This window comes from Pocillopora damicornis, chromosome 14, assembly GCF_964200805.1.
Source record: "Pocillopora damicornis chromosome 14, jaPocDami1.2, whole genome shotgun sequence".
Classification (NCBI taxonomy): Eukaryota; Metazoa; Cnidaria; class Anthozoa; order Scleractinia; family Pocilloporidae; genus Pocillopora; species Pocillopora damicornis.
In genome coordinates this window covers 12,401,454-12,416,363 of record NC_142683.1, presented here as the reverse complement: position 1 = coordinate 12,416,363, position 14,910 = coordinate 12,401,454, and the positions used below count along the sequence as shown (strand labels likewise).

The 14,910-nt window shown below is 38.1% G+C and overlaps 1 protein-coding gene across 5 annotated transcripts in view; it reads right to left on the bottom strand.

Annotated features, from left to right (window-relative positions):
• LOC113679628 (uncharacterized) overlaps positions 1–14,910 on the bottom strand; it is a 62,287-nt gene that overhangs the window by 33,463 nt on the left and 13,914 nt on the right. For 2 of the 5 annotated variants that reach the window (XM_027196593.2, XM_027196592.2), the window contains 2 exons: positions 12,669–12,781; positions 363–560 (listed from right to left, as the gene is read on the bottom strand). In XM_027196593.2, the coding sequence (XP_027052394.2) occupies positions 363–551 (189 nt within the window). In that variant the 5' untranslated portion in view covers positions 552–560; positions 12,669–12,781. Of the gene's footprint in view, positions 1–362; positions 561–650; positions 902–3,719; positions 3,819–7,034; positions 7,205–12,668; positions 12,782–14,910 lie in introns of those variants that run through there. The other 3 variants (XM_027196594.2, XM_089194614.1, XM_089194613.1) reach the window with 3 other exon arrangements.

Below are 14,910 nucleotides of genomic sequence, written 5' to 3'. Positions count from 1 at the left end.
AAATACGCAAGAATGTTTATGGGGCCAGCATATAAAGTTATCATATTTGAGGTTTCCTGTCTCCAGAAGCGTTAATTCAAGTTTGGCAAAATTGTGCGCGTTCTTTAAATTACTTTGCACTTGGACAGAATTGTCGGAGGTAGTGAAATGATTAGCAGTTCCTCACATCACCTTACATTTTTGTCACCTCATCGGAAATGTTAACGAGTAAATAAAAAGTAATTTTCAGACATAATCAGTTGTGAAAAATTCACAAGCAAGAATATAACATTTCAGTAACTAAGGGTGAAAGCTGATTTAAGATTCCAACCCGCAGAGCAATGGTTTCTGAACAAAAATGTAATCGTAGTTTGTAATCTTACCGCATTATTCTTGAGCCTTCGATCCTTCTGCAAAACACCTTGGATTTCTGGCAAAATCATCCTCATAACTTGCCTCTTCAATTCTACCAGCCGGTTGTTGCATTTTTCACACCAAACACCAAGTTCTCGAGGAATTTCGTTCGGCTTCGTGGAAGTCCGAGAATGGCGAGGAACTCCCGAAGCACGCATGTCGGAAATCTGAAAAGAAAGGGAAATTTTGCTTCTGTAAGCTTTTTCAAAATTGCTACAGGACTTCAAATGGATTAATATCCTCGATAACACATTTACCTGTGCAGCTAAGCGACTTATACCTTCGATAAACTATAACAAACCACTGCGGCCGGGGAGTATAAATCTGTATAACATTTTCAAGAGAAATCCTTCGCTAATCCTCATTCACTAAATCGCGTCAAAGCCGTAAACCATTTATTGGTTGGTTTATCTCCCAGCCCGCAAGAGCAGCTCTCCGTTAAGTCGGTAATCAGATTTTTGTTTCTCTCTCGAGTGCACCGCTTTTGGAGTAGTAACTTGAGCTTGAAAGGAAAACGTTTTCAATTCCTTTTGAGAACATTTCTTGATAATTATCGGGTGATGAAAGGTTGTGGTACACTGCAGATGTTGTCTGGCAGGACGTCTTGGGCTGGTCACGATAGAAACGGACAAAACATCACGCCATGATAAATCTCACGTTGAATTTAAATGGTTTTCCTCGAGCCAAAGAAAGCAATCAAAATCAAGTCTTAGCAAGATCGTTCACTAACAGAAGAATCTACAGTCGGCCTTTTTTTTCTAACCACAACTCTCGACAAGATTCATTTCGCTTTCAGCACCTCCGAGCCCGACAAAAATTTAACGTTACTAATGAATAGCGCAGAGAATTTCAAAATATCACAGCGACCAGCCAGTTTTCTTCAAGTTCAAAGATTTAACACCTTCAGGTAGCTGAGTAATCCTTATTTTATTAATGTTGCGTGGCTTGTCTTTATATGCTCGCTTGCGATGACAATAGGGTTTTTATGCTTTATTTCTCAATTTTTCCCATACATCCTTGCCACAATTTTTTCATCTACGCGAGAACAAAATGCCTTGTAGTAAAAACAACATTTAAGTTTCGTTGCAGCTTTCTCATCCTAAAATTCTCTGTTTATATTATGGATATATCAAGGAATAGCGATAAACCATATGGCCAAACGCTCTTTACCACAGTCGCAGCTCATAAAACAGTATTCGTTCGTCAATACTAACGATGCAGAGTTGTTCAAAAAGTGAGAAAAAGGAGAACTCAAGCTCTCCTTACGAAGAAGAAAATACATAACCGAAAGAAAACCTCGTCTACTTTAAGAAATTGCTAGCTGGGGTGAAACAAATGAAAACAACGCAGTTTGTGGGCAGTCCTTCTTTGTCTAAGTTCTCTAATGAAGATAAAAAAAATATATCAATAGGTCGTTTAGAGGAAGTGATTAATTAGCTTAGACCGGAAGTTATCGAAGCATGACGTCTGCCAAAAATAGTCACGCCAGTTATAACACGGGTGTCGGTGACCACGACTAATAATTACAAATGCGCTCAACAAAATTCCCTAGAATGCAAGACGGTAAGTCGTAGTTATAACACTTTAGTTGAGGAACACCATACATTAGCTTTTTGAATGCAAATCATTGGACAGGCTCTCTAACTATGTTCTGTCAATTTCGTGTGAACAGAAATAACTCGGGGTTGCGGTTGTCTCAGTGCGCCTTGGCAGACATTTCACAAAAAGCCCTTGATTGCTGCAGACAAAGGAGAGCGAAGTTGTTTTTCAAAGGTCATGAGAGCCAATTAAATTCACAACCTCGTGGAAATTTCTAGCATGGCAATAGGTTTCTCATTTCTTTCATTCGCTCAGGCAATACAACAATTTTTTGAACAGAAAATCGAACCAGAATGTATTTTTTCACTAGAACTTATTCTGTAAACAAAAACATCGAGGTGAAGGCATGGAACGTTGAAAAAATTAGAGTTGAAATGTTACGCTTTATTGACCAGAGCGAGTGGTAATTTTAGCTCTCAAATGATCTCAAAACAGGTAGCGATGAACGACTACATTATAATTTTGACAAAGAGAATAATTGCGATTGAGGCTTTTTGAGGGTATCACTATATCTTCTTAGAACAATAGATTTCAAGGAGCTCTGTCAGGAGGTTGTTCCTTTTTGTCGCATATTTGTCAATACTACTAATTGAGAGCCGTCGGAGTTTTGATATCCACTAAACAAATTTGCGTGACTAAGAACAAATCGCGAAATCTTTGTGTTCTCGCTTCCTTGGGCGTGACCTTACCACACCCCACAGTTGCCTAATTGAGGGCGTTGAAGTCTGGATTGCTGAAACGATACAAATTGTGTTCTCAAAGATGGACGCCACTTCGAATTCAGCCCATTTACCGGAATAGAAGTTGAAAGGTCGTGCCTTCTTCAAGTCGGTAACCGAGATAAAATTTCCCAAACGAACATTCTAGTCACCGAAATGAAATACAAGCTCGTTAAAACAAGCTAGAATTTCGTCATAAACAGAAGGCAAATTATGTCGCGCTGACTGGTCTCATGTGAAGAGTTCTTTAAAGAGCGGGAAAAAATTCAGGCACATTGGCACGCGTATTGAAGATAACTAATCTTTAAAGAATCACTGCATACCCATGATACAACGTAATGTTGTAGCTCCCTCGTGTTAATTAACTCATGTAGTTTCCGATCGCAGAGAGAGAGGGAGAAGGTTCGTTTAAAACAGTAACTGACACTTTAATTAAGTCTCGACCATTTATTCTTACGAGATTTCCTGTTACCCTCTTTACTCACAAAGAGTGAATGAAATCTAAAATTGTAGTTGATTTTGTCCTGTCATTAATTACATGTAGATAAAGAACTAAAAAAAAAATTTATCGATGAGGAAAGTAACATCAAATACAGAGCAGCTGTGCTTGTTGCTTTTCGGAAGCAACGAACAAATTTTCATTCCTTTTATTTCAAATGAAAGTGCATTTTTTTAGTTTTTTCATTAAGGAAAATTGAGACACTGAACTCTAAGAGTTAATTATCTTAATCATTTAGTAAAAGAGGATTAAGTTTGTTGCAAGTCTACCATGAGATTTTTTTTTCTTTTTCAACGAGAACTTTAGTTTTCCAAGCGGAAATCATTCAAGAACCAGAGAGGGTGAAAAAACAGATAGAAAGATTGACGAACAACGCATTTATCTATGGCAAAATAAATACGATGAATGAACTGTCAATTACGAGAAGCGCCTTGAATGAAAGACTTGTTTTAAATGACATGGCACCTGAGACGTGATATGAAAAAGTACAAAATACAACTGCGGCTCACCTTTGCGCCTCAAGAGACGAGCTTGTTTTGATTTGCGTGAACTTATTTTCTCAAGAAAGTTTAGTCATTCACTTCGAGAAGTGTTAGTTCCAATTCAAGTTAATAAGGAAATAATAAACGATGCATACATCCTTGAACTTTAAAAGCGGCTGAACAAACAACAAGATTAAGTTCAAGTATGCGATTTGGCACACGCTGCTATGATAATAACATACCGGGAGGTATCAAAGTCAAGTGGAGATGAAAGAGAGAAGAAACGCGTCTGTGAAGAATCTAAGGATAATTAATTAATTTTTCGCGACTATTACGTTATAAAAACGAATATTCATGGGCTAAAATTTTAAAAAAATTCGCGTTCAAAGGCCTCCGCTTTCCCCACCTGTGGGGAAAAAAACTGCTCCCCCAACCCATCCCATAGTGGTGTTAGTGGTCGATCTCCCCCCTTTCAGTATTGGGCATCACTAAGCCATCCCACAGGCCAAGGATCTCCCATCGGTTCTTAGTCAGTTTGAAATTTTCAAGGAATATCAGCTATGTGTTTGAAATTTCTTTTGGTTTGACGATTGTTCTCTCCCCCTTTTCTACCCTAATGTCTATTTACGTATGTCTGGGTGAAAACAGAAACTACAGCTATGTATCATTTTGCTCATATTACCTACGGATGACGAAGCATTCTTGGGCGCTGATATTTCTGTTTATGCCGTATACAGCTACATAAACGTTTAAGGCATCCAAAGATTTTCAAATTGGTCATATTTCAAAATGAATTTTCCAAACGAACACCGCGCGTTTCAGTTGAAATGTCCTCTGGAAATCCGATTCGCCGCAACGCTTGCCAAAAAATGTCAATATTTCCACTCAAATTCAAGTTTTTCCCCATTTTTTCCAAATGTAGAATGCTTTCTCCAAAAGCAATAGAATAACCTCAACTAATATTTTCACAGATGGATAAACAATTGTGGTTATGAAATTAGATAGAACTTTCAGTGCGGTTTACAATTCTATTTCAATTACTTGCTAATCTAATTATGGTGTGCTTTTTTCACTTCTGTGAAGAGTGGCAGTACAAAAGGTTTGAAAAGGCCTCCAGCGATGCGGAGACCTTTAGTGCGCAGTTTACAGGCTATCCTTTTGTTCAGTTTGGGTGGCATATGATTGACCTTTGCCGAAGAAAAGGATGTGGTTGGAGCATTTACCTTTGAACGAATGGAAATTTAACCTCTGTGGGAAAAACGCAGTTGGTGTGAGTACAAACGTGCTGCCGCCAAAGTTCGATGCATTTCATAAATCTTCGCGACGATTGGTCGATAAGCAGGCGTTATCATACGACCAGCCTGATACCCTCAAGTCCTTCAACGGTATGAATCAGGACAAGAAACAACTGACTGCAGTTTTCGATTAACGAAGTGTGTAAAAGAAAACCGAGCCTATCACTTAATTGTTTAAAAAGTTGCTTTTCTTGTATAATCTTACGATATTTCCTGTTGTGTTCCACGAAGGTTATTTAAGGTCAAGGTACTCTTTACTTTCCTACCCTCCGGCGAGAAATATGAATTTTGTCCCCGCAAATTGAAGGAATTTTGAGGCGTGGCAACCACGGAATGTAAAGGTTTTCTCCAAACGTTTATTGCGTGAAAGGACATTGAACAATTTTTACTTGACGTAACTCCAAATGGCTTTAATTCTGGATGCCTGACTGAATGGAAATTTAATCATCCTTGAAAAAAAATGCTGTAACGATAGCGTATTTGTATGCAAGCTAGACTAAGTCGTATTCCAATAAAAGTTTTATTCAAGAAAAAAAATTGAATATTACTAAGAAAATTGAGGACTGCTACAAATTGCCACGGATTCGGAAAATTAAGAAATATGAGACCGCCATAAAATGATCCCAGAGCGAAGATACATGTATACACGTCTTACCACCCGACAAATGACTGTTTGCAACATACACAACTGCGGTATAATTCAAAAGTCCCGGATTGTTCATTGACAGGAGCACGTAATCTAATCCCAAATATATAACCACGATGAAATTAAAGTAACGTTAACAACAAGCAGGTTTGTGCAGTTTGATTGGTTTTTCTTTTTAGGCCATACGAATTAGCTCAAAATTAGTTAGACTCCCTACTCCCGACAATTCTTTTATTTGTTTCTTTATTTCTGGTTTTGCGCAATCCAATATGTAAAAGCAAAAAAAAATTGTCCCAAGTTTTGGTGAAGCTAGTTTGAAAATCCTTCATTAGGTCAGAACGATTCTCCTGAGAAACCAAAAAAGGCTCCGAAACTCGTGTTTTTACAGATGTGCGCCAACACGAGTATAGGTTGAGGGGAACCAACAAGAGCATTGGTGCGTTCTAATTGGCAAGCCACATGCTCCGCCCCCTTATGGGATAATTTATGAAACGGGTTATTCGGGCAGACTGCACCTGAACAGAACACGGTGCCATACAACAAAGCTTAACTTTGCAAGACAGCCGAGTAAACCTCAAAGGGTTACAAAAAACAGAATGTTGGCAAAATAGTACCACTTAGAACTAAGTACATTTTCGCCGTAAAAGAGCCGGAGAATATGTTTTAAAACTTTAGGAACAGAATGCTTGTATCTTAGTGAGCGATTGAGAGGGCGAGAGAGAATCTAGGAGACGCGAGGTTGCCGAGATCGGAATCGATATCTACTCGGTTGACATCGATAAGACATCGCCGGCCGACCAAAACCGGGAACATCAACATTCATAACATAACACATCACTGTCATCTTTTGTTACTGACAGCTTTTAAGTTGGTGCTAAACAGCCAATACATCTGTTTCTCTGGCGACAATTTGGCGACATGAAAGGAAAAAACGTGCAGGTAATTACTAATCCGAATGATTGTTGCACGAATTCTCGAAAGATCTACGATCAATTTTAAGCTTTCCAGGTCCTAATTCGGAATCGAGTTCTAAGCTTTGATATGCATTAAATTCCGTGAGCAAAGTGAATAAATAAACGGATTTTTTTCCAACACCGACAAATTTGTGGTTGCAAGTAAAAGATAAGCGTGGCGTTTCCTATTTACGAACCGCAGTTGGATTTTAAAAATCACTCCCTTTCAAAGAGAATAGCGAAAAGATTCCTTATACAAAATATGAAACATTTTGGAGTCACGATTTTAGTAAAATGGCTAACAGCTTGGCCAAGAGTCGAAAACCTAACTTTCCAAGCGCGAGATAACACCATCAACTCCTGTAACAGTATACGTTACAAAACAAACCTCCAGGGTTTGTTCCATTTGAAAACCATAACATGTAGAGAGTTTTGTAAGCTGACTTACTTTAAGCGTCCTTTCCGTGAAGTGAAGGCAATTTTGGTTTTTGCTAGAACTCTTTCTAACTGTCCTTCGCGCTCTAACCCGCTGGCCTTTACATTGACGCTCTCGCAACAGACACCACTTTCCAAGACTTACGTGATAAGAATGCAACACAACTGCTTGTTATCAGAATCTCGAGCCTACATGTCCAATAATATTTGTTTATCTTTTCACAATTACGTTTCAATCGCCCACACTCGACCTCGAAAAACAACTCGTTAAAAGTAAAAAAGGGAGTGGCCATATGTCAACCCCGATTGTTGTCGCCACAAACTGACGCAGTTCAAAAATATGATACGCAAAACCTTTGTTGCATCTCTTCGCATCAAAACTTTTACCTACCAAAACATTTCAAATCATTCTGGTGAGAGCCTTTACATTAGTAATTTCTCGAGTCAATGGCAGCTTATCCAGACTATCCAGTGCTTTTCCGGTTATCCACAGACAGGTTATTCATGGGGATTAGTGTACTAAAGTTAGAATACTTGAAAAGAAGGGAAACTCATTAGGAACTATTGAGACAGGAACGTGATAAGTTGTCAGCTTAAAGTTTTCTTTTTCAGAGATAGCGGTCATCAAAGAGCTTTAACAGACATTTTCTTTGTAGGAAGGTGCTGTATTGTGAAGTGCGAAAGGTAAACGTGAACGACTGAATTCAGTAGCAATGTGATTTTATTGAACTAATCACGGTGAATATGTTAGAAAAATATGAACCATCAAAACCACATGCATAAGAAAAAGCCGCATATCATACATAAAGATTAACAGCTTAAAATCGTGCATAAGAGTGATTGCGATATTTTTTTAACAAGTTCGTGAGCAAAGGCCTTGTCATAGCAGACGATGCCAAGAGAAGTGCATCAAAAAAGCTTTAACGGGAAAAGCTGCACTGGTACACTTGAGTCTTAACAGCACCCTTCACAATCATGGGTAACGTGATTAGCAGCACCAGTTGAAAGTGTTGCTCAGAGGTTCTCATTTGAATGGTCACAAATCTCTCAGACAAAATGTTAGACCCATTTAACAGCATAATTACAGTAGCACATGAAAGAAACAAGTAGCAGCTCCCATTTGAATGATTACATATAAGTGTTGTACCTTCATTTTTACCACGAAAGCTGCCCTTGATAGCACAAGAATCACACACGAAAACCCAGATGCATTTTCAAATAACGGTCATCCTATCACTCATATTCTCTTCATTTTACTTCTCCAAACAACCTCACACGGAACATATCTGAAGGTCTAACATCTATACTTTTTTTGATGTGCACGTATTTCTGTTGAGAAAATCTCGAGGATAAAATTAGCAAATGTTATTTTCAAGCATTTGTGGCGGGCCTTGGTTGAAAAGCATACCGACCTCTTGTAAGCAGTCAAAACAGAGCAAAGGTTATTCTGCGAAAACATGGAGATAAAATCAGTCTGATTGTGCCATACACTGGTATTTCTTAAATTTCTCCTTTTGGGAAAGCACAACTTAGCGAGCACAGAGAGACACATTTCTAGAGCCTCAATCTAAATTCATGCAAACGAAACTGTATTTCAACTTAGCGCAACACTACATGAAACGAAGGTTTACTGATGAAAAGGAAAAGTACAGCGGACGTCATTACAACTGCATAATGATGACAAATGTGTAACTAGTGTTGATAACAAAACATTCCTTTTCATGTCCCTTGATAAACAAAGTCCTTACAAGGAAAAGTTAATATAGTCAAACCTATATTAAGCGGTCACCCACGGGGAATAGCGGTTAATAAAGGTGAAAATTACAGTGATAAAGGGGAAAGAAATTTGGGACTTTGACTTTTTAACACCGGGTGACCGCATAATACGGTGTCGTTTAATACAGGTTCGACTATATTTCCTAGAGCTTTGAATGGTAGTAACAAGATATTCCAGCGTTGGATCACCCTAAGGCCTAAAGGTTAAACCTTTAACCCCTAAGAGTGACTTGCATCTAATTTCTCCCTACAATATCACCACTGAACGACACATTAATGTCATGAGGATAAAGGAAATGATCACCAACTGAAGAAACTCATCAGTGATTGTTAGACAAATTCTCCTTGTCAGCACCTTAGTAAATGTAACAGTATGGAGAATATGAATACCGATACTAAGGTGTAAAGGGTTAATTTAGATTACGAGTGAAGTAGAAAGTTAGGGACTTTTATATTCTTAAATTTACTGGAGTTTAACCCACTGAATAACGACGATTAATTCACCGAAGATTGTTTGCGAATTCCCATATGCCACTTTGGGAGCCTGAAGCGCCAGAGCAAAATCCTGACACCTTTGAGTTACTTGGGCTCTGCACGAAGCCCAACATGCTATCCACAATTATTTCGTTTGCATGTGAGGAACATAAATTTCACAAAGACTGATACATGAAGGTGTAGCAAGAGATTATCCTCTTCGCTACACGATCGTCGGAGCATCTTGAAAAACTTAGCCCGGCCAAACTTCTTATGTTTGTCATTTGCAATGCATGTCAATCCAAAGCATCTGTTATCATCCTCAAAGCCTAGTGCTTTTCCATCCTACTGAAATAATACTTTGTAGTTTCCTTGACTATAAAGATAAATTTTCATCTTGGAACAAAAACAAATCAAAACTGTGTCGTGACGTAATGCAATGCTATTTACTCATTTAGGACCACACTTGACGGAGAAAATTTTGAGCGAAGTGACAACTGATAGCTCTAAAAATACGCTTTGTAAGCAGTTGATAGAGGCCCCAACTATTGTGTTAATTCTTTATGATTGAAGACACGATCGATAATTTGATGACATGAGAATCATTGCTACAACAGATGCAGAAGGGAGATTTTTTTGTTTGTCAATTATGAGACGGCCAAATTTTCAATTATCGCCAATTCCCATTCTTATCTCAACATGTTCTATTCATTATATTCCTTGAGTCAAGTTAGTTCCAGTTGCCTCTCTTGTTGGTCTTGATTCTGTTACTACTTCTATGAATCAATTTTATTTCATTTCAACGCAGCGAATACAACCCGTCTCGTTTATTAAAGACTTAACCATTTTAGCGTTAGATAGGTTTAACTCGCCATCAATAACCTGGGCTAATAAGTTAATGTCTACAAGCCCTAACTGGCCTTCCCCTAACTGGCCTTCCAACTTCTTTGTTCCTGAATCCCAACTTTTACGTCTTGAAGCCTCGGGACTATACTCGTAACATCTATCCTTGGACCTCACGCGGAAACCTTCCAAAACGTTGACTGTGGTGTACGTTCGTTGCAAAGTTATTGAATTCAGGAAACTAGGTTCACTTCTCTATCCAAATTTTCAATACCGAATGAAATGGTCGCTGATATTAATACATTTATGTATGAAGGCCATTACAGATCAATATTTAGACGCATCTAGAGTTATCACTGGTTTGGCAATGAGTCAATTCATTTTACGCGACTGAAAAAAAGGAGTGGCTGGGTAGAATCCACTTAACGATAGCTTATTGTCCAAAGATATTTTCCGTGGACAAGTATGGAAAGACCTCAGACGTCTAAGTGCAAACTTTGCCGAAAAAAAAACATCTACGTACGCAAAGGAAATACGGAGACACCTGTGGTGATATTTCTCCAATATGGGTTTTGATCGGTGGTGTACTATGCAGATGCCGCAGAAATATATTGATTTAAAGATTTATGAGCGGTAGCCAGTGAATATTTGTCGTTTCGAAGTTGCAAAGTCTTCATTTATGGTATTTTTCATGGCAAATGTATGAGAAACGATATATCTGATAAGCTATCAGACTGCTATCAGATTTAAAGATCATTTCAGCCCACACAAGTGGAAGGAAGTAATTTCGTCAGGTAAAAAAGTACAGATTTAAGATATGTATGAGGTGTCTCGGATGGGCTTGGAGTGGAAACCGGCAAATTCCACCACGCTTTAATCTTCACTTGGTAATAAAGTGTTCGGGAAAAGGCTGACCTGGAAATTCAAAAGTCATCTTTTTAAATAAATTCGAATTCACAGGTATGACTTCGACCACATCTGAAACAAAGGAAACTGTTGATAGGCGATTAGATCAAGATCCTAAAACTGTTGTCGCCATGTTATTATACGACAGTCTGTGTAATTTCGAAATTCCAGTCGCCGATGGCTTGCTGGTGTGGAGTCAGCTTGATACGTTTTACAGATGCTATTTTTAAAACCAATATCATAAATTATACAATTCTAAAGAGGCAAAGTCTAGGTTTTTTTCGCCTGATTAGTTTTGTGGTTTCCCTTTGTAAGCCGGATTGACCACCACTTCCTTCCCGAGGGAGTGTGGGTGAGGGCGAAATGTTCCGTTCATTATTTACACATGAAATTTATTTGAGAAATAAAACATTATTGCACGCGTTGTTCGTCATGTACAACAGTACATTGTGTTCCTTAGAAATAACCTGACAATGTTTGGGGTATTCAATTTCTTAACGTGAAAAAATTGGGATTCTTTTTACCTCTTCCTTGCAAGGAAAGCAACAAAAAGAGCGTCTTAAAAATTTGCGGTTGCGTCCGACAGGAAAAACAAAAAGACCGCGACAAAAAGAGCAACGACAGTAAATTTTTTTACCGCATGCAAGCAAAAACAGTACCTTAACGACCACGAAATACAGGAAATCTCACAAAAAAACACCACGGTCTTACGTCATCGCCCACGGAAACCTTAAATCCATCGCAACAAAAGCTGTTTATTCCGGCTCGAAGTTTCGGCGTGTAACTGAACTACAGTGCTTCCAATTCATCACGTTTTTTGTCATTTGTTAAGAAAACCAAATTACCTCCAGCGAGAATAAAACCACAAACATTAATTTGATAGGAGAAAAAAACACTTAAATGACCAGAACCGACAAAAAAGGGTTAGGGATAATTATGGCCAAGGAAGAGTCTGAGCCACCAATTGTACACCGATTATTTTTTCGCAGACATGATGCGACTGGTAGGTGACTTTCGTGCCCCAGAAAATATTGAATAGCCCTGTTTTGTCTACCGAGTATTTTGAGAGGGTTAACACCCCGGATGTAGGCGATGAAGCGTGATTAATTGCTGAGAAGGCCATGGGTCGGTTTAGAGAAGATTCATGCGATAAAATGACCAAAGAGTTCACTTATTGTATTGAATCTACTCATTATTAAAAATTACAAATATATCTAGTATCACTTCAGATCTCTATGTATTGTACCAAGTTTTGCCGGTCTTCATTCGAACTTTTCGGGCGGATTGATTGTTCCTTTCTCTATTTCGTGTGACTTACATGAAAATACCTTGTTTATATTTATCTAAGCAGCGTGGCTTACCAAACAAAAACGTGCAAAGAGACTTAAAGGTCTAAGAAATCCATCCCTGTTATTGCCGATTGTAATGGAGACATTAAATGATTCCATCCGTTTCTAGTCAGCCATTTCTCTTTCCAAATAAGAGATACTGGTATTCGCTTGTTATTTCATAAACTCTTGTTTATAAACCGCTTTGACGATTTAACAGCGTAAACTATAAACTAGCTGAACTAATTTAAAGCTCGAATATATTGCAAAAAAAAAAAACCTCTCCAAGGTCACCGTAAGAAGAATTACGCGTTACTTACCAATCTAGAGATGAAATTCCTCTAATATTCTTCTGCTTTACTTCTACCAGCGTTGTCAGCGTGTTCAGTCGCGGCAATTGGTGGCCTCAAGAGATCATTTCTTGCGGAGAAAGCTATAGAAGGAAATAGGGTTACAGTACCTTGTCAGTCCACCAAGAATTTCCGTGTTCACACATAAAATCACCATTCCTAGAATGTTTTTTATCTTGTCACCTTACGTACTTGAAAATCAATCAGTCTTAAATTTTCTCCTTGATGGTTTTCCATGGCCAATTGATAATATCGATGGCTCCGTTTTGGCTAACCACAAAACCTTAAGACTCAAAGATTTCACTCTTCCAACTAGTGACGACTGGTTTTTAGGCGAGAATCTAGCGTTACATGATGATAATATCACCACTAGTATCATTATTCCTGAACTCTTATTTCTTGTTTGCTTGACGGTGTATTAAAGCGTTTAAATTGAGTGTCGTAATAACAAAGGAGAAAAGGAGAAAATGAGAACTCAACGTAAAGACAAGCAAACTGACTGAAGCGCGGGAAAACGTGTGTGACAAGTCGCAATCGGCTTTAGCTTCGAATTTGATTGGTTGAAAAAGTGGCGCGAGTTTTCTGGACCAATCACGCACAGAGCGAAGGTGAGCTTGTGATAATAATAACGCTTGCAGATATCTTATTTTGAAGCTCGCTAAAATTCAGACAGAGTTCAGGGGAACTCGGCGTGTGTAAAGTACAGGATTCGGAAAACTTTAGGACTTACCCATCCCATATAATTTACTAACTTCTACATTATTAAGGCAGAAACACAGATGACTAATCATTGACGAGCGAACTTTTCAAGTTATAAATCCCTTTTGAACAATTTTCCGCAATTTTAGATAATAGCTTAAATCGGTTTTTAAAAAAAAGGAAATTACATGACTAAATTTCGTTCTACGTAAATGTGTTATTCTTAGTTAATCCTCCTGATAAAAGCTAATAGAATTTCGTGAAATAATTCTATGGTGCACTTCTAAATTTAGAAAAATTTCAGTTTTCCATTAGTCTAATCCATGCTTTACAATCCAGATTGAATTAGGTGTGTGAAGCGCATCAGCATGAAAAATTTTAAAACACATCTCGTTTAATGCCGTAAGACCAGGATCAAATCTGTTGCAGCCGCCAATCCCAAAGAAAGAAGGATCACTAGGAGCAGACGAAAACTTTGAATAAATGCAAGGAAACTGCTTGGAGTGCTTAGAAACGCGTGTGACCAAGTCGCAGAGACGCATACGAAAACAAGTTTGCATGCACAAAATCATAGTTTAAATTGTTAATTTTCTTTAATCACCCGCTCTAGTTTGCAGAAGGATTTATTAAAAAAGGTCATTGTTTATGTTTACATGTTGAATCGATTAAAGCAGAGAATGCTTTTGCCAAATTTTTCTCCCTTTACCTGATTCAGAAAATTGTATTTTGGCCAGTACAGGAAAACGAAAGATAATTTGTTAATCAGGTCATTTTCAAGTGTGTTACCAAGACTGCCTTGCAGAAAGTAAACCTCTTTTATCTAAGTCGTGTGATCAAGGTACAAAACATCATTGTCTTCTACTTAGCTAAACAATGTTAAACACAGATGTACAAAGATTGCAATGGGCAAAGCGATTAAAATATTTAATTCAGCTGCCTCTTTGTCTCTTTGCACATACCTAACGATCTACTGATAAATCTGATCAAAAGTCTTTAAGACCGTTTAAAAATATTATTGAACTGAATTAGTTACCATGCTTCCTGTTTTGCATGAGTAGTTTTTTCATCCCCATGGGATTTCTTAAAGTCATTTTCTTTGCTTTCATATGCATACGGCAACATCTTTATCGAATTCTTTCTTATAAAAAGAGTTAGCAAGTAATTTGGCCACGTTTGAGACGGTGAGCGTTGCAGGAGTATCAAAACAATACTAGCTTAAAGAAGCTTCCTCGCTTTCATAGAAGTGACCTTTTCGAAAGTTGATCTTAGAAGCACCAAGACCTCAAATCGATAACAAGCGAAGTAAAAACCACTGCGAACAATAGATTGAATAAGAGAAATTTACCCCCTTCCTAGCGAATACAACTAATTTTCTTTTCGAAACGAGTGAGACAAACCTATAGGAACTTGCCACCGAGAAAGTTGCGCCAAACTTTTCATTGTTCCGCGAAAGCGAAAATCGCCTCTGAAAGACAGTTGATCGGTATCTAATACTCTTGACACTCAAAACAAC